We start from the raw sequence: 18874 nt of genomic DNA, 5'->3' as shown, positions 1-18874 counted from the left end.
CTAATGGCAATTTCCTCTTGAATCTATTTAAAATTAAAACGGAGATCTGATTTAATTCGGCTGCAGGCCCTGCCCAATAATTCACACAGGTTCTATTTCTGCTTAAGTGCAGAACTGACAAGAAAAAAATGACCGTCTGCTTTCCACAAACAAAATATCCTTTGGGTGTTTAGCAAACAAAAGGAAACTGTACCTAATGCTTTGTGTCTCTTTTTAATCAAAACCCTAAAATCACTATAGGGAATGGTAACAGAACAGTATGCACTACCGAGTCACAACACTGAGTTGTAAGTATTACCTGCTATTCACACACAGAGGGAGACATACCAACATGAGTCTATTCAGCAAAGACCAACTAGGAAACATCCTAAATGTGCAGGAACTAAAAAGGGAACAGGATTAACCCTTAAGGCAGCATCGGTTGAGTCTTCTCTGGGAAAGGAAGTATTACATATTTCAGAGACCAGTGAATGATTTTTCAAAATGATTAATTAAAATAAATACTAAAATAATATTTTGAAAAAGAAATAGGGCTGATTTGAGGACACCTGCAATTCCAACTTAGATTGGAATTTTCACGCTGAATTAGAAAGCATATACAAGGGACACATGGTATAAAGTTGTAGTAGTCTTTCCTCACGTACAAAATAAAGATCCCTTGAAGTTATTATTATTAAGTAGCATTCTTTGGGCTCCTTTTCCACTTCTCGTTCAGAGTAGTTATTAGGAAATTCTGCTGATGTTTCCATCATAAGTGGTCAGGTTGGACTGTACCTGAGGGAAATGGTTTCAAACGGCATCAGTAACCTGTCATCATGCTGGGAAACGTACAACTACGTCCTTTCATGCTGGGTTCGCTTACCTGGTCGGCCGCCTACAGCACCGTGTCCCAGACACTGGTGCCCACCTACAGTGATGATGTCTACTGTGGCTGAAGGAGTCATACTTTGACAAGAATATTTCAAAGCGCTCTAATAAAGACATTTTCCGGTTTGTTTCCTTTGCAGCTTGTTTTCTTGGTTCAGCCTCAAAATTATCTTTAGTTTGTTTACAGATCCAGTGCTATATGCTGACAGGACAACTGTATGACACAAAGGACAGACTAAAAAGAAACTCTAAAAAATGTTCAAATGAAAAAAGCTTTCACACGGTGCTGAGAAATAGAACGTAGGCACTTCTGCTTCAGGAGGTTTTCATGTTTTGATCACAGATTGCTTTTCCAAGCCACTTTCTCTTACTATTGGCAGTTCCCTCATGGTACGAACCATCTAGTTTACTGGAAACCTTGCTCTTACAAACAGCTTCTGGTGCATTAATCTTTTTTTTCATAAAACTGTCTCCACTAATGCAGAGGTAAGTTCCCCCCAGTGCTGAGAGCGTGGCTCAGTCAGTCTCCACCACCTTCCACCAAGCGAGGTGCTTGCTCTGCAGAACCAAGTTATCCATCCACATAATACAAAGGGGAGTGTCAAGTGCAATTTTTCTTCTGGAAATAGTGAACATGTCTGCCTCTCTCTTTCTGGTTCTCATTGTGAGTGTAATTCAACAAAGTGTAAATAGTCTTCAAAACATTCTAAAGCTACGAGGCTACTGGGATTTCTGAAAAATCACTAATTAAACAGTTTTCTTTTTTTGAGAAAATCTGTGCTAAAAAGGCACTAGATAAAACGAACTTCCTTGCTCCTGTGTATGTAGAAATTATACATAGTATTAGATTCTATAATTTAACAAAGGTGACACACATTTGGATAAAACATCCTAATTATTCAGGATCATCTACTTTCAGTTAAGAAACCCAAAGTCAAAGAAACAGCAGGTCACAGTGACAGACCAGCCTGGCCGTGAAGTCCCGGTCCTCGCCGGCCCCTCCGAGCAGTGGCCCAGACCCAGGGAGGCTCACTGGCAGCAGCTGTGAGAGCCAAGCCTCCTGGAGACCTGAGTGAATGAGACGAAGGTGAAGTTCTCACAGTTTTCTAGCTTGACCTTCTTGGCTAAGTTCGGAACAATTCCCCGAAGAGACCGAAGTCCCATCCTCTGCTCCTCATACCACACACTGCCCAGGTCCACAGCCTCCTTCCGGGCGGTAAGGTAGAAAGGGGACTTGGCCTCCATCTGGGTGGGTGGCCGATGGATGTACATGTACTTGTAGAGGAGGCAGTAAGGGCACTGTTTGTGTCCCCGGGAATGCTCGTGGTAGATTTTCCCATGACATATTCGGGTGGAAGCACTCCGACTCTCCCTCTTGACACTGTCTGTCCGGGCAAAATAGGGCTGGTTTTGTGGGTCTTTGAGCAGCTCGATGTCACCGTACATCAGATCTGCATGCTCCTGCAGTGTCCGCATGTTCAGGTACTGGCTGTTGTACTTGACCACAGTGGACAGGAGAGTGATAGGGCTGTCATCCCCCAGACACCCTGCCTGCCACATCTCCTCCTCGTTGGAAAGGGAGAAGTAGATGATATTGCGAGAACGGGCACCTGACATCCCTGCCTTACTCAGGACCCACAGCTTCTCCTTGAGCTTCTTGGTGGAAGAACTGAAGGTGCTGCTGGTGATGGAAAAGCCCACACCTGCATTCTTCAGGATGCGGTCCAGGCCTCGGCGAATGGCATGGAGCGAGGTGGCCAGGAAGTCCGAGCCGTCACTCTTCTTAACGGTGACATAAAAGTTCTCGAGCAGCTCGTTCAACTTCACTGCGGGGATCTCAAATGAGACAAACACTGAGGTTACACATCTGAGGACACCCAAATCGCCAGACCCCTCCTTCCTTCTCCTAATCCTCACCAGGGGAGGTATTGTAGACAAGACATTTTGTGGCCTCTAGAGGGTGGACTCCTTAGCATGATACAATGGAAAGAACAGTGAACTCCAAGCTGGAAGATCTAGGTTCCATTCTTGGCTCCACTTAACTCCTTCAACCTTAGTGTTCCAAGCTGCAAAATGGGACATCATAATCAACACCTTCTCAAAGGATTACTACTATAATGCTTAAATAAAGTAGTGGACATGAAAGGGTTTGTAAACAGTAATGAACATATACACTTATAAATATACATACATATGCATGTTACTGTTATTATTGGCTTTTATAACTATTCCTTTCTGGAAATCCCTTTCTTCTCTTTTCTAGCAAATCCTTTCCTTCCTTCCCCTTCAATAAAGCTCAACCATTCTCTCGAAGAATTCCTGAACTAAACTTATCAAACTCTGAATCATTCTAACTTTAACTTCCTTGGTATTTACACGATATTTGGTACTGCTGGCCCTAAACATGGTGCTACAGTGCGAGACGACTGACACGTCCAGATGGCAGCGCAGGTAAATCCTTGAATTTTCACTTGAATTTATAAGGATAGGTCTGGAAATGTCTCTGGCTTAATGATCCATAGGGTTTAGATATCAATATTTGTTCAACAGATAAGAAAAACATAATGACTATACTGACAGTTCCAGAGAGCTCCTTATTTGGGGATGGCGGGAAGAGAAGGGAGCTTTATTTTCAAGAGGGAGCTATCAAGAGAAAAGCCAGACTTTGCTCACAGTCAATTCAGACTGAACACACATTCTAGGACCACAAAAAAAAAAGTCTCAATAAAAAATGTTTTAAAAGTAGAAACTGTACAGGTAACATTTATTCTTCTAATGGCTGTTGGGTCAAAGAGAAAAGAAAAACTGAATTATAGATTTAAAAGAAACCAAACTGAAATATTACATATCAAAAAGTATGAGATATTAAAGAATAGTGGAGTGAATCAATAAAGTGAAATAAATTAATGAACTAGAAAATATACAAATGGAATAGATAAAAAATAAAAAGTTGTCATCTTTAAAAAGACCTGTACAGTTGATAAACTTCTAGGAGGTCTGAAAGAAAGAAAGAGAGAAAGAAGAGGAAAGTAAATACATTTATAAACAATATTAGGATGAGAAAGGCTATATACAACTACAGAAAATGATTAAAAATATGAAAGAATATCATATACTTTATACATGTTACTTTGAAAATCTAGATAACTTGAATAATTTTCTAGTAAAATATAAATGACCAAAGTTGATTCAGTAAGAGGTAAAAGATCTATTTGAACAGCCCCAAACAAGAGAGTGAAATGCCTGTCAAAGATGTATATCACTCCTAAAGAGACGGCTTGTGGAGTCGATCCTGCTTTTCTTTTGTATTTAAACCATTCTGAAGCATAGGAAAAGGAAAGTTTCTTTATTTTTTTCCTAACCTAAATCTGACTGATATTAGACCTGTTCAAAAAACAAAGTATATGAATATAACTGTAAACTTCCCTGAGTAAAATAGAGGTGATTTTCATTTTGCACAGTAGCATGTTAAATAAAATGTGTGCATATTAGAACCCTGCAAAACAGGGACATAGCTCTTACATTCCCACATAGAAATGAACAGGGTACCATGCACACTGAGGACTGCGTCTATTACCCAATTACACTCAGGACTGTAGGAAAGCAGTACCAAGTCAAGACAAGTAGGGATCACTGCACAGTGTAAGGATGAGTCGATCTCAATTAATACTTCAATATAATTGATTTATTCATATATTAAAGAAAAGCAAGATGAATTTGATAAATACTTAAAGTATTTGAAAGGATGAGATCTCCATTTCAAATTTTTAAAAATTCAAATTAAATTTAGATCAGAAAAAATAATCCTCTTTATTATGATGACAAGTATTTTACAAACAAGAACTATAAAAATTACACCCAAGGAGAAAACATTAGAATCCTTTTTTATACAGTCAAGAGTTAGGATGAGAATGCTGAATATCACTGCTATTATATACACTGTTCTGGAGGTTCTAGCCAACCAGATAAGGCAAGAAAAATAAATTACACACACATGTGGAAAGGAAAAAGACAAAATATAATTGTTTCCTGATAATCTCACTGTTGGTCTAGGAAACTCCAAGAGATTCGGCTGAAAAGCCATCAGAAAGAGGAGGGCAGCTATATACAAAATATAAGCAGCAACGGCTTTCTTACATGCCAGTAAAAGTAAGTTAATATAACTTCCCAGTAACCATGACATTCAAACTCAGCTGGTTTCAAAATTTTATGTTGTCACTTGCAACTCCCTACTTGCAGGTGTTAACCACTCCTTATATTAGTGGGGACCTGTTTGGTTGCAAGAGACAGACTAAACTTGAACGAGCCTGCGCAAAAGGGGTATCAGAAGTAGTGGACCCCAAGGACTCTCTCTCATCTCGGCTTCTCTGTGCAGAGCGACTCTCTTTACATAGCTCTCTTTATACACCTCTCTTATATTAGCCACCTAGCACCCCCCAAGGTTTGCATATCATGGCTTCAGGTATCGGGAAGAGACCAACTCTCATCAGTAGAAAGAAAATCCAAAGGAAGGATTCTGATTGACCCATTCTTGATCCAAACAACTGACCAAAAGATGGGCCATTGTACTAACATGATGGCTTCTATAACAACCATGGGGATTGTAGGAGAAATGGTTCCTAAATAAAAATTTCTGAGCAGAAAATTTTATGACCTTAGCACTTCAAAACAAAACAAAACAAAAAAACTAACTTCTGACAGCTTTCTGTTGCCCTTAGGATAAATTCCAAACTGTGTACCTTGTAAGCAAATCTTCAAAATCTGGCTCTACTCTGTGGCAGATTATTTGCAAAAATAGCCACAATAATTCCTCCTCTCCCTGTTTCCACACTCCTTTGCAATGTGACTTTGCTGCTCCTCCCGTCACAAGGTAGATTCTATTTTCCCACCCTTGGAATCTGGGCTGGTGGTGACTTACTCTGACCAATAAAATGTAGCATGTGACAATGTGTGGATTCCAAGCCTAGGCCTTGATATTCTGCTTTTACCTGCTTTTGTCTTATAGGTTCTCAAAAGTTCTGCTTTCATCATCTTAGTATGATACTACCATGTGAGGAAGCCCCACGGGAACATCTGAAGCAGAGACAAGCTGTCTTTCATCTAACATCCAGATGACTGCACCCACATGCGTACCCCAACTGAGTCCAGTAGAAGAATCAAACAGCTGAGCACAATCCATAAAACCATGAGCAAATAAAATGAATGTTATGAATGTTGCATTAAGCCACTGCGGTTTGGGGTGGTTTCTTATGCAGCGATAGGTAACTGGTACACAGCGTATTTCTCTAGTTTTATCGCCTGTTCTCTTTGTGCTCTATTTCCAGGCTCCCTAAACTTTGTGTCATTCACAGAAACCACAATGCCCTTTCATGCTTTTACATCTTTACACAGGCCTTCTCTGCCCAGAATGCATTTTCTTCTTTCTCTATTTGGAAAATCTCAGTACATTATTTCAGATCTAGCTCAAATTCTGCTGTCAGGATAAAGGTTTTTCCAGCTTCCTAAGCAAAGTTCTTCTCTCACCTGGGATCCCATGGCACTTAATTTTTATTGCAGCCCTCTCCATATTGCAGAGCCTTTTATCTATCATATGTCTGTCTCTCAAAGTGGACTCAAAGTTCCTTGAAAGCAAGAACTGTATCTTATACACACCTGGGTCTTCATTACATACCAGAAGGCCTGACCTATATCACTGATACCCAACGAACTGATAAACATGGATTAAATCGATGAAATAACCTTGGAATCAGGAGAGTCAAGCTGACTTGTGATGCAGAACATTTCTCTGATTTACACAGAATACCACAAGTTTCAAAGTAAAATCACAGCAAAAGCAATTCCTGGAGAAATGTCAAGTCACAAACGTATATTGTTTGCACACAAAAACCCGTTCACTTTGGCCCATGTTGGAGGCCTTGCCAGTTTTCTCAGTCTGAGTTTTGGATGGTGATTTACTCCTCCGGGTTGCCACGGTTTTCAATTTGTTATAAAGACATTGAAGGAGCTACTTTCCTTCATTAGCCACTCTGAATAGATTTCCCACCTCAAAAATTACCATGGATTATAAATTTGGCTTCCTGGATATAAAACTGACCAGTGAGAAGTAAGAGCTTGGTCATGGGGCTGATGACTCCAGATGGGAAAGAATAAAATAAGAAATAAATGAATGTGTTCGGCAAATTCCAAAATTCTGGAACCACATGGCAATCTTTGAGACTTAGCTATAACACAAGTAAAACCAAGAGTTACTTTTGGGGGAATACCTCAGGCTCCCCCTTTGTGAGCATCTTGTCTGGGGGGATGAAGGAGGTGAGTATGAACTACAAGTATGCTAATGGGAAAACAAAACGAATCTCAAAGTGGCATTGCTAACCACAAAATGACTTCACTTTGGCAGTTACCAAATTTTACTTAATTCAGAAAGATAGGTACTGGACTTCAAGATGCTCTATTTTCTGAATGAGTTTAAGGAATATAGAAGTCAATGAGATAGCAACCTTGAGGGAGATGGATCAGTGAGGATTGGGTCACACTGGTGTGGAAAAAATACTAAGTTAAATACACACAGTAGATCAAAGAGTGATCACAGAGTGAGCATAACAGTATATACTCTTATTTAACTCTTTGCTTTCTTCCTTACACAAATACATTTGAGGCGCACCGGCTGCCAAACCATGATGAAGAGCTGCTACCTACCTCGTCTGCTGCCAGCTATATCTGTCTTTAAAAATATCTTCATCGAGACCAAGTAAGTGAGATTAAAGAATACGGGCCTTGATGCCTCAGTCCCTCCTTTTAACTAACTACCGGATAAATTCCCTAAGATACTGGCCTCTTTCTTAAGAATATATTATTAAAAATACTTGAGTGGCCCATGTGAGGACCTTATGGAGGACTGAACTCTATCTTCCGCGCCCGCTGTCCCTCCGGGTAACGCAGGGGACACTAGGACACTAGCTGGGGGAAGCGGTGACAGGCGCGCTCGTGGCCTGGGCGGTGTGTGCTCTCCAGGCCGGAGGGCGTGGAGGGAAGGGTTCCTGCATGAAAGCCAAAGGTTCCCGCCACAGACCCCGTCGCCACAGCGAGGTCACTGACCTCCGGTCTAGAAAAGGTCAAGGTTAGTGACGACGAAGACATGGCGACGGGGGTCTGTGAGAACAGGTGAATTTAAAAATTATCGATAAAGGTGCAAGTTACAGTTTATTGATTTCTTTTTTTTAAATTGTCGTAAAAAATATACATATATATATATATATATATATATATATAAAAAACATAAGATTTACCATCTAAACCATTTATAAGTGTACAATTCAGTGGTATTAAGTACATCCACAATGCTGTCTAACCATCACCACTGCTCATTTCCAGAACTTTTTTTATCATTCCGAACAGAAACCGCACCCACTGAATAGTAGCCCCACACTTCCTCCCCCCTCTAGGCCCTGGAAACCGCGATGCTACCTTCTGTCTCCATGAACTTGCCTATTCCAGGCGCCTTACACAAATGGAATCACACATATTTGTCCTTTCGTGTCGGACTTATTTCACTTAGCATAACATTTTCAAGGTTCATCCGCGTTGCGGCCTGTAAATAATGCTACAATGAGTATTTGTGCGCAAGTTTCTGTACAGGTATATGTTTCCCATATTCTGGATTTCAATTTCTCAGCATCCGCATCAATACCATCTGTTGTGCCTTTTTTAATTCTAGCCCTTCCTTCCTACTGGATCCGCAGTGGAATCTCATGTCGTTTTGATCTGCGTTGCCCTGATATCTAACGAAGCTGAGCATCTTTTCTTGGGCTTACTCGCCATTTGTTTATCTTCTTAATAATAACTGTTCAATGTCCTCGTCTGCTCATCCTAAAATCCATGTCTGTATTTTGGCTGTTTCAGGCAGGAGGGTAAATGTGGCTCTCCAAATTGGCTAGAAGTGAAAGACTTAACTGATTTTTCTCCTGGGTCACCTGTTCCCACTACTTCCTATGAGTACCGTAACCTTTTACTGCATGCTAGAAATTGTTGAAGTCTGGATTTGTCATATTTTTTCAATGGATGGTGGGACTTCTTTCTAGTGCCCACATTTCCTTGGCCTCTGCAAACCCTGAGCTCTGTGTCCCCCTCAACTCAGCAAGATTCCCAGCTGTTTGGGTTCCCCTCCCTTCACTGCTGCACAGAAATTGCCTCTAGACGGAAGCCTGAGAGATGGTAGCTCTCACTTGCTACCTTTCCCTTAGGGATTAGGTCCCGTTGCTGCCTGTGTGTCTGAAAGAGTTGTTGCATATATTGTGCCCAGTTTTCTAGTCATTATAGCAGGAAGATAATTCTGGATCTTTTCATTCCCTTATGACCGCAAGTGGAAATTTCAATTTACTTTTAAATCTGCTGGATCATTTTGATTAGTATGTTATTGCTTGTTATTTTTTATACAGTATTTTTGTGTTATTTTTATACAGTATTTTCGATCCACAGTTGGGAATCCATGTATGTGGAGGGCTAACTTAAGTTATATGCAGATTTCCAAATGTGCAGGGGTCAGCACCCCTAACCCCCGTGTTGTTCAAGGATCAACTGTAATTCTTTTCATTTCTATAAACATTTCATACATCCCTAGTCTATAATCTACTATCCAAAGTCCTGGGTGTCTAAATCTTGTTGTTTATTTCTAGTCATTCTCACTCATGGTAATTTATTTTCTTGAGTGGCTTGTGATTTATTTTTTTTAATGAGCACATATTTAGTTGACTTTAATCTACAAAACACCTGAGCACCTACATTTGAAGGAATGTTTCCCTTCCAAGATTATTACCATATAACTCTGTGAGGAGCCAGGGTACACTTCTCAAGCCCCTTTCAAGGGTCCTCTCCTCGATCAAAGATTCTTCAGGTCACCTGTCTGACTCTTCTCTTCCTTAGTAATGCCATCAACACATGCCCTCAGGTAGAGCCCTGCCTTTCAGATGTGCTTACAGCTCACTGCTCCAGTTTCAGCTGTCCTTTCTGTTAGCCCTGTGATGGTTCCCTATTTCTCTGCAAGTACGGCAGAATGGCCCCTTGCCGTGTCTAGCGCACCATGCTGTCAGAAGCAAAAATTTGGATTTCCTACTTCATCTCTTGTTGGTGCCCTAAACACATCACCCAAACTTGGGGATGTCACCTGCCCTCTATTACAACCTCTATTTGCAAGACCTTGAAATCTATCCTGCTAGATTTAACATTTCCTCCACGTTTGAAATCCCACATTCCCATCTGCTTACTGGGCATATCCAGCTACACATCTGTCCGATTTAGACTCGGTAGATCCAAATCAAAATACATCATCTTTGTCTTGTGTCTCTACATGTCCAAGAATTTTTCCTTCCCTTCACAAACTCCAAACATTTCAAGTTGGAAGAGATTTTCAGAACTCCTCTTACAACGGGGAAAATAAAATGAGGACCAAGGATATTAACTAAATTTTTGCTCATCACTTCCAATTAATTTCTCTGAAATCATCACTTTCATTATGCTTCTTCCCATTCAAAAACCAATTGTCTCCTTTTGGCCTAAACCTTAAGACACCTGCACATCTTATAGTCAGAGCATCCTACTACTATTATAATAATCTTTCAAATAAAATCTCTCCTCACAAACAAAAGCTAAACAAAACTTCAGTGATTTCCCAATAGTCACAAGATTGTAGCTTGGTATTTAAGGGTTATCAAAATCTAGTTTTATAGTCCATTATTTCCATATATGAAGCCTCTGCTACAGGCAAGTGAGTGTAACCCTCCAAATCTTACTCTTCTACATATCGCTCAGCCTAGAAGACAACTGTCTTTATCCAATTCTACTGAAATTCTACCTCTCTGCCATAAATACAGCTTAAATATCAATGTCTTTGCTAGTGTCACCAAATTGAAATTAATTTATCCAACCGAATTTTTTTTTGGCATTTCTGATCTGTAAATTCATAGAACACTTATTAAATTCTGCTTTGCACTGTGGACATTTTTCTATTTTATGTTCTTTCAAAGTTTCTCTAGGCAGAAAGCAACTGTTCTGTGTTCCCCACCGCGCTCAGCACAGTGCCTGGCACTTGGAAGCTCAGTGAAGTTGGCTGAAAGGAGTAAACTCAGGAATTTCTTACCTTGGTGATGTCCGTGTGATCTTTGAGCCCATTGGTCATGCACCAATATCGCCACACATTCAGGGCATACCGCGTGGCTTTGGTAGTATTTGGGCTTACTGCACTGGTACACAGATCATTCAAGTCATCATTAATATTAAAGACAGGAAATTTGTTGAGCTTAGTAGAATAGGCTAGAAACAGAAAAAATAAAAGGCATTAAAATAATTTGCCATTTCCTTCTTTAGAGAATTACATCTTGGGATCATACTAAATAACAGAAAACTCCTAAGACATAACAGTTTTAAAAAAATGAAATTTCTATCAAGTATACATATATTAGAATAAATAGAGAACAATATTTATAGCATGAAATCAATGCAGTAACCTTGCATTTAATCCCAACAATTTTCCCAGGTAAACCAACTGATGCACTAATGCAGGCATTCCAATAACAAAAGGGGGGAATGAATGCTGAGAAACAAAGAACGTTCTATCTAAAATTTCCACTGGAAAAAACAGCATTTCTATTAACAACAACAACAAAAAGAAGGGAAGACAAGTCCACATCCTTTCTCCTCACCCTTAGCATATGAAGAGCTGTTATTTCTCTCTAATATATAGTCTCAAATGTCTTACATACCATACTGGGCAGCCTTGAATTAAATGGCGTTAGCGTATTTCTTTAATCTTTTTCACAAATTAATAAAGATGTCTGAACCCTGACTCCACAACTCATCAGCTAGCTTAGAACCAGAATGCGAGGGCAAGGGAGAGAAATGTTAGGGGAAAGAAGGGGATACTCCAGAGAAGTTCACATTGTCTCAGAAAAAGGGGCCAGATTTTTAAATAGCAATTTCATCCAAATTAGGATAAAAACTGGTTTCCCTCCATGTGTCCATTTTTAGTGTTGGTTGCCAAAGAGATAATCGAGTCTATAACCATTAGTGGGTCCTTCCTCATACTCTGTGATCTACTAAAATCAGGCTTAAAGTATTCAAACTGTGGTCTTTGGGGGGGAAAAAATTCCAGGTGAACTATCTCAAAATAAAAACAATTCCAACCAGTACTTTAACGGTTCTGACCCTCTCTAGAATGTTTCTATATTCAAACAAGGAACTAAAAGGCTGAGAAACAGTAAAATGAAAAGTTATTTCAATCACCAAGGTGACCTGCATATTGGCTTCACTTTACCTAACTCACCTCACCTTCCATGGCTCCCACTGAGGACTCCAAACCACCAGCCTCGGGCTGTCCCCAGCACCTGCCTAGACCCAGGACACCCACACTTAGCCTCAGACATCTCCCCATGGCCTGTGTACCAATCAAAAGTGGCTTTTTTCCAATTCCAATTTCAAGCTCATATCTATGTAATCTTTCCACACATTACTCAGCTCCCCTATTCTTTCCTCCAGTATGTCTCACATTCAGTTTATTCCATAGAACTGCGATCTCATGGGTTTGTACTCCTGGAAGACTGTGCCTTCGCCCTTTAAGTCTGCTTTAATAACTGCTTACAGCAAGAGCGGAATAAACAATGCTGGTAAAGCTATCTGAAGCAACTGAGTCACGTAGGTATATTTCTCTCACCACTCTCATAAACCGAGATAACTTGTATTATTTCTGGGACTTGCCTGATATTAATGCAAGGATTCTAGTATAACATTTCTTATTATTACATCTAGCACTAACTGAATACTTACTTTATGCCAAGAGTTATATAAATTATCTGTAAGTTCTAAGCAACCCGACAATTGTACCTATTTTACGAATAAGGAAACAGGACCCCATACATTTAGTAACTTCATACATCACTCATCCAATATGTACTGAGGCACAGTCTCTGTGCCAGGCAATGTGCTGCCCCAAGTCATAGAATTAGCAGGTGCGAGAGTCAGGGTTTGGACCTGGGTTCCGCTGACTCTATGCTCTGGAGTCAGACGCTAAAGGGATAAAGTTCTCAATAAAGAATGCAATTTAAATATTAGCCACTTATAAGAAGTATATGCTGGCCCCCAAATTTATTCAGATTAACCTTCAGGAAGGAGGCCTAAGTCTGATTTACTTAGACAAACACTGTAGTTTCACTATAGAATTTTTTTTTTTAATACAACAAAAAAGGATTGATTTGCAGCACCACCCAGTCCCCATCACTTCATTAGGGCATAAGCATAGAAAAGAGTCACACTGCAAGACAGGATGATTAACTTTAATTATTATGTTAAGTGACGACATGATCTTAAATAATTGCATTTTAATCACAGGACAGAGACTGTACACTGAAAATGGAAACCTCTGCTCCCACTTAAGTGTTGCCAATTGCCCCAGTAATATCCTGTATTGGGAAACGATCCAGTCCAGCACTGGGTATTGCGCTTAGGTATGCCCTGTTCCTCAGCCTTTCACTGATTTTCCTCTCCTGCTTGTGCCGACACCTAGCCGTGCTCTGCCTCTCATACACGCATATGGCACCCTGCACTGGGCCATCCTCCATACGGACACCTGTCTAACTCCACTCGGACTGACGTCCCATGCGGGGAAGCCCTTCTAATGGAAGCCTTCATCACACTTCTTGGGATGACACCTCACACCAGGACACCTCATGCATGGAGCCCTGCTCACTTCAGTAAGGCTCTGGCTTTTCACAGACGGCTTCTCCCCATTTCTCCCACTGCTGTATGATGCCCCCCCCCCCCCCCCCCGCTCAGGCTCACACCACATACCTGGCTACCCCCCCCCCCCCCATGGGATGCTTTCCTCTCCCAATTCAAGCTGTTACCACTTGCCAGACGGACTGCCTTCTGAAACATATTTCTTGCCCTGGGCAGCCTCCTACACCCCTCACTGGGCAGTTCTCTTACCTTTACCTTCTTTACCCTTTCCAGGCTTCATGCCTCACTCTAGGCCAGTGGTGGGGAATGTCTGGCACTTGGGTCAAAATCATTTGGTCTCGCCCTGCCAAGGCAACCGCAAGCGGGGCTTGAAATTCAACAAATTCAATTAAATGTTTGACCAAATAGAGCAGGCTAACTTTTAAGTTGATAATTTTGTATGGCCTGAGAATGATGTTCTAAATATCCAAATGGCCCTTGACAGAAAAAAGGTTCGCCACTCCTGCTCTAGGCCCTCACAGCTCCTTCGATGCACAGACTCCAGAATAAATGTCCACTTTGCTCTCCCCACCAAGAGCTTTGAAACAGAAGAGTTCAGGAAAAAAAAGGAAGGAGAGAAAGGAGGAAGAGAACTCTAGAATTTCCATTTTGATCATAGGCAATTAAGTAATTATATACTTCTAAATAAACCCTTGGTGAAAGGAAAAAGGAATCCATGGGACTTAGTAAATATTTCAAACTGAATGAGAATGGTAACATAACCTGTTGAAGTTATGGGGTAAAGTTTTTGCAGTGTCTGTAGGAAAAATGATTGCATTAAATTTAGATATTGAAAAAGAAGGGTTGAATATCAACTCTACCAGGACATTATAAAAGAGAAAAACAAATATATCCAAAAATGCAAAATGAAGGAAACATACACATAAGAACAGAAACCAATGAAACAGAAAAAAAGTTCGTGATAAAAATAAAAGTAATGCCAAGAGATGAACTTGAAAAGACAAATAAAATAATAAACTCATATGAAAAAAAGAGAAAAGGCACAAATTTCTGCAGCAGGAATGAAAAGAAGTTATCACTAGAGAGCCTACAGATATTTAAAAGATAGTAAGAAGATACATGAAGTTAATGCCAATAAATTTGAAATTTTGGATAAAGTGGACAAATATCTAGAAAAGCCACAACTTACACAAATTAAACAAGAAAGATAAAATTTAAATAGTCCCATACCCATTAAAGAAACTGAAACTATGATTTAAAATATCACAAGAAAATGCCCTTCAGGTTAAGGTGAATTTCACCAGTTAATTCTTTAACATTAAGGAACAAATAATGCCAAATCTAAAAATTCTGCTAATGAATAGAAAAAGAAAGAATACTATTCAGTGTCCTTTATAGGGCAGCATAACATTTCTGTAAAAATATGACAAGAAAAATGCAATAAAAGAAAATTGTAAGCCAACAAGCTCATAAACGCAGACACAAAAATCCTTACTTAACACAATATGAGCAAACTGAATGCCTACCTCACACTATAAACAACAAAAAAACAATTCCAAATGTATCATGACCTAAACATGAATGGTAAAGCAATAAAGTTTCCGGAAAAAAACAGGGGCGAGCATTTTTGAGACCACGGGGTGACCACATATTTTTAAACAGGACATCAATATTACTAGCCCAAAAGTACAAAACCAATAAATTGGATTTCATTAAAAGTAAAAGGACATTTATCAAAATGTACCACTAAGGGGGTAAAAGAGCAAGTGACACAGTAGGAGGAGACGTGACAAATCAATTAGAAGGCAGGCAGGCAAATTCAAAATGGACACACTTGAAGGGGCACTGCATAAAATAAGAAACATTATTAATATTTCAGGAAGTATAAATTTAAAAACACTCACCAAAATATCTAAAGTGAAAACCTAAATCTATAAACATGAAGTCTTGGTGAGGATGTGAAATAACAGGAACACTCTTACTCAGCTGATAGGAGTGTCAATTTGTACAATCCCTTTGGAAGCTAACTGGCAACATCTACTGAAGTTGAACATACATATATTCTATGATCCAGCAATCCTGCATCTGAGTACATATGTACCCAACAGAAACATGTATGCGTGTGTTAAAAGGCATGCGTGACCCTAGCTGGTTTGGCTCAGTGGTTAGAGGATGGGCCTGCGGACTGAAGGGTCCTGGGTTCTATTCTGGCCAAGGGCATGTGCCTCAGTTGCAGGCTCAATCCCCGGCCTCGAGATGGGGTTCGTGCAGGTGGCAACCAATTGATGTGTCTCTCTCACATCAGTATTTCTTTCTCTCCCCCCTTTCACTCTGAAAAGCAATGGGAAAAATATCCTTGGGTAAGGGTTAAAAAAAAAACTTGAGCTTGCAGAGTTTGTGATTTAAGTGCGTGTCCTTTTCAGATACATGTTTCTGAAGAGGGCATTCTAGCAAGAGAGGGAGGGAGAAGGAGAGGGAGGGAGAGAAACATAGATCAGTTGCCTCCTGTATGTGCCCCGACCGGGGCTTGAACCCTCAACCTGGGTATGTGCCCTGGCTGGGAATCCAACCAGTGACCCTTCAGTACACAGGATGGTGCTCTAACCAACTGAGCGACACTGGCCAGGGCCAACTGCAATTTTTGAAAGTACAACTGACCGTTGAACAACATAGGTTTGAACTGTGTGGGTCTACGTATAAATGGATTCTTTTCAATAAATACATACGAGACTATAAATGTGTTTTCTCTTCCTTATGATTTCCTGAAGTAACAGTTTCTCCTCTGTAGCTTACTTTACTGTAAGAAGGCAGTATATAGTACATTTAACATACAAAGTATGTGTTAATTGACTGTTTATGTTATCAGTAAGGCTTCCGGTCAACAGTAAGCTATAGAATTAAATTTGGGGGGGGGAGTCAAGTTATATGCAGATTTTCAACTTCCTGGAAGGTCCCCACCCCTAACCCCCTCACTGTTCAAGGGTCAACTGACATTTACGCTTTAAAACTTCTGAAATAAAACACCAGGGTGTTAAAAGTTGTTATTTATGGGTAGTAAGATTCCTGTGATTTTAATTTCTATTTTATTATATTTATTAGTATTTGCCAAATTATTGACAATATTTATTACCTTAACATTTAAAAGACATTATGCACTTTAATTTAAAAAATACCTTTTAAAAAGAATAGTAGTTTGGTCTGAAAATGTTTGCCACCAAATTCAATGATAGACAAACAACATTTTCAGATCATATATAATCAACATTAAGTACGTTATACATGTTAGCCATTTTTGTCACTTGAAATCTTGGAAAAGATTATGAATAAATTTAGAATAACTTAATTTAAAATAAGTAAATAAAACTATAAAAAAGAAAACATTTTCTGACTTGTAGGCTAAGTATTACTCAACTTGAATTTTAATATTCTTCTATCAGGGAAATAAAATTTGTCACATTTTAAATGTGTAATTTGTTTCTTAAAGTACTAGGAAAACGTTAAAAATTGAGTTATAACCATTTATAAAGTAACTCTAATACCATTTAAAATACTATCATACAACAGTACAGTCGTTTCTATATGGAATATTCAGCTTCCCGAGTAAAGACTCCGGTGGATTATTCATATATATGAAAAAACTATATTTGCATTTCTGTGAGAGAGAACATTGTATTTTCTGTTGTTTTAATATGCTTTTCTTTATTAAATAATTTTAGTGACACAACAAAGATGTCTGAAGTTAACACTTATAATCATTTTGAATAATCATTCCTATTCTGCTCAGAGAACATTGTCAAGTGTGCTAAATGCAACAAATAGCATATGAAGAATTTGATCTGACCAAAAAGATTTTTCCTAAGAGGAAGTCCGGAAGCCCACATCTACTTAGCTTGGTGTAACTTTGCACGATTGGCTGACAAAGCTCCAGAGACAGAGAGATACTGAGTTTGAGTAGAACCTTCTGTGCTGAAACAGGATTTGGGGGACTGGGGCTCCAGGAAAGCACATGATTAATTCAGCTGTAGATGCCTTCCTGAAGTATCTTCCCTACCCTATGGTCTTTTTCCAAGCACTCACATACAGAAATGCTTCACCTTCCACAATTTCCCCCTCCTCAGTGGTTAGAAACACTTGATGTGGAATGCTTAGCTTAATATGCATTGACTATATGAGGCTAATGCATAGTGATCAGGACAATTTTGTTTTTCATAATACAGTTTAAGTCATTTTTAAACTGTTATAGCTACAAAAGTCAGCCAGCATTGCAGGAAACCATTTATTAAGTGAATAAAGACTAGTCATACCCAAATACAGACAAAATACGGTGATTAAAACATGTTCTCATTATAGAGACATTAGCTGATTTTATTGGATTGTTTTTCTTATTTCCATAAGTTTAGGCTGTACCGACAAATAATGAAAACAATAGAAAATTACACTATTACATTACAGGCAAACATTATACACACAATGGAATAAGCTACTGAGACATAAAACTAGGATTTTATTTAGAGCACAAGTACACAGACAAGTATGAAGCAAAAACAGTGAGCTGATAAAGATGAAAACATCTTAGTGTAAAAGATCAGTGAGCAGCAAAATAAAAATAAAATCAAGAGTATACACTTAATAACAAAAAAGATCTATCATATTATAAACATCAACTGGCAGAATATTAACCAACAGTATCACAGTCACACATTTTAACATAGTAACAGAAATTTCTCCCTATTTCAATTCACCCTTCTCCTCTCTCTTTCACAAATTGTAACTGTAGCAGCTTAAGAAGAGAATTTTTAAATATTCGAGTGAATAGGCACACATGTGCTTTTGTCATGTAATATCAGTTAAAAGCCAAGTGGCCACAAAATATATAAAAAGTGATAACCTAACAAATAGGGGGGAAAGTAAATGCATCTTCAAAGAACAGTTCTATTGTTCACAAAACTTTTCTAAGTATTAATTGTGTGGCTTTATTTCTAAATAGATGCCTGGTATTAAATTACACTAAACTGACGTCTACCTTTGAATTCCCAATTAACTTCTAAGTAAGTGGTAAATGGAATCTTAAAATCATTCTTATGATTTGTAAGAAAGATGGAAGACCTAATTTAGGTTGAATACAGCATTCGTTCTACTAAACCACAAAAGTTCTTCATTTTAACAGATCAGTAAGTCATATACAGTGATTCTGTTGAATCCAAAATGCTTCCAGTCATTCTCTCACCAGGTTTCAGCCTATCGGGTCAGAGTTACATTTTCGGATTACAAATGAAAAAGGTAT

General features: G+C 39.1%; 1 protein-coding gene across 3 annotated transcripts in view; it reads right to left on the bottom strand.

Annotated features, from left to right (window-relative positions):
- Positions 1 to 291: 291 nt before the first annotated feature.
- Positions 292 to 18874, bottom strand: part of KIAA1958 (KIAA1958 ortholog) — a 90818-nt gene continuing 72235 nt past the window's right edge. For 2 of the 3 annotated variants that reach the window (XM_087822844.1, XM_087822843.1), the window contains 2 exons: positions 11000 to 11172; positions 292 to 2703 (listed from right to left, as the gene is read on the bottom strand). In XM_087822844.1, coding sequence (XP_087678970.1) covers positions 1897 to 2703; positions 11000 to 11172 — 980 coding nt within the window. In that variant the 3' untranslated portion in view covers positions 292 to 1896. The remainder of the gene's footprint in view (positions 2704 to 10999; positions 11173 to 18874) is intronic. The other variant, XR_015715418.1, reaches the window with a different exon arrangement.

Source organism: Miniopterus natalensis, chromosome 12, assembly GCF_054644295.1.
Source record: "Miniopterus natalensis isolate mMinNat1 chromosome 12, mMinNat1.hap1, whole genome shotgun sequence".
Lineage (NCBI taxonomy): Eukaryota > Metazoa > Chordata > Mammalia > Chiroptera > Miniopteridae > Miniopterus > Miniopterus natalensis.
Note: the sequence above shows the minus strand (reverse complement) of the source record. Positions and strands in the feature narration are given on the sequence as shown.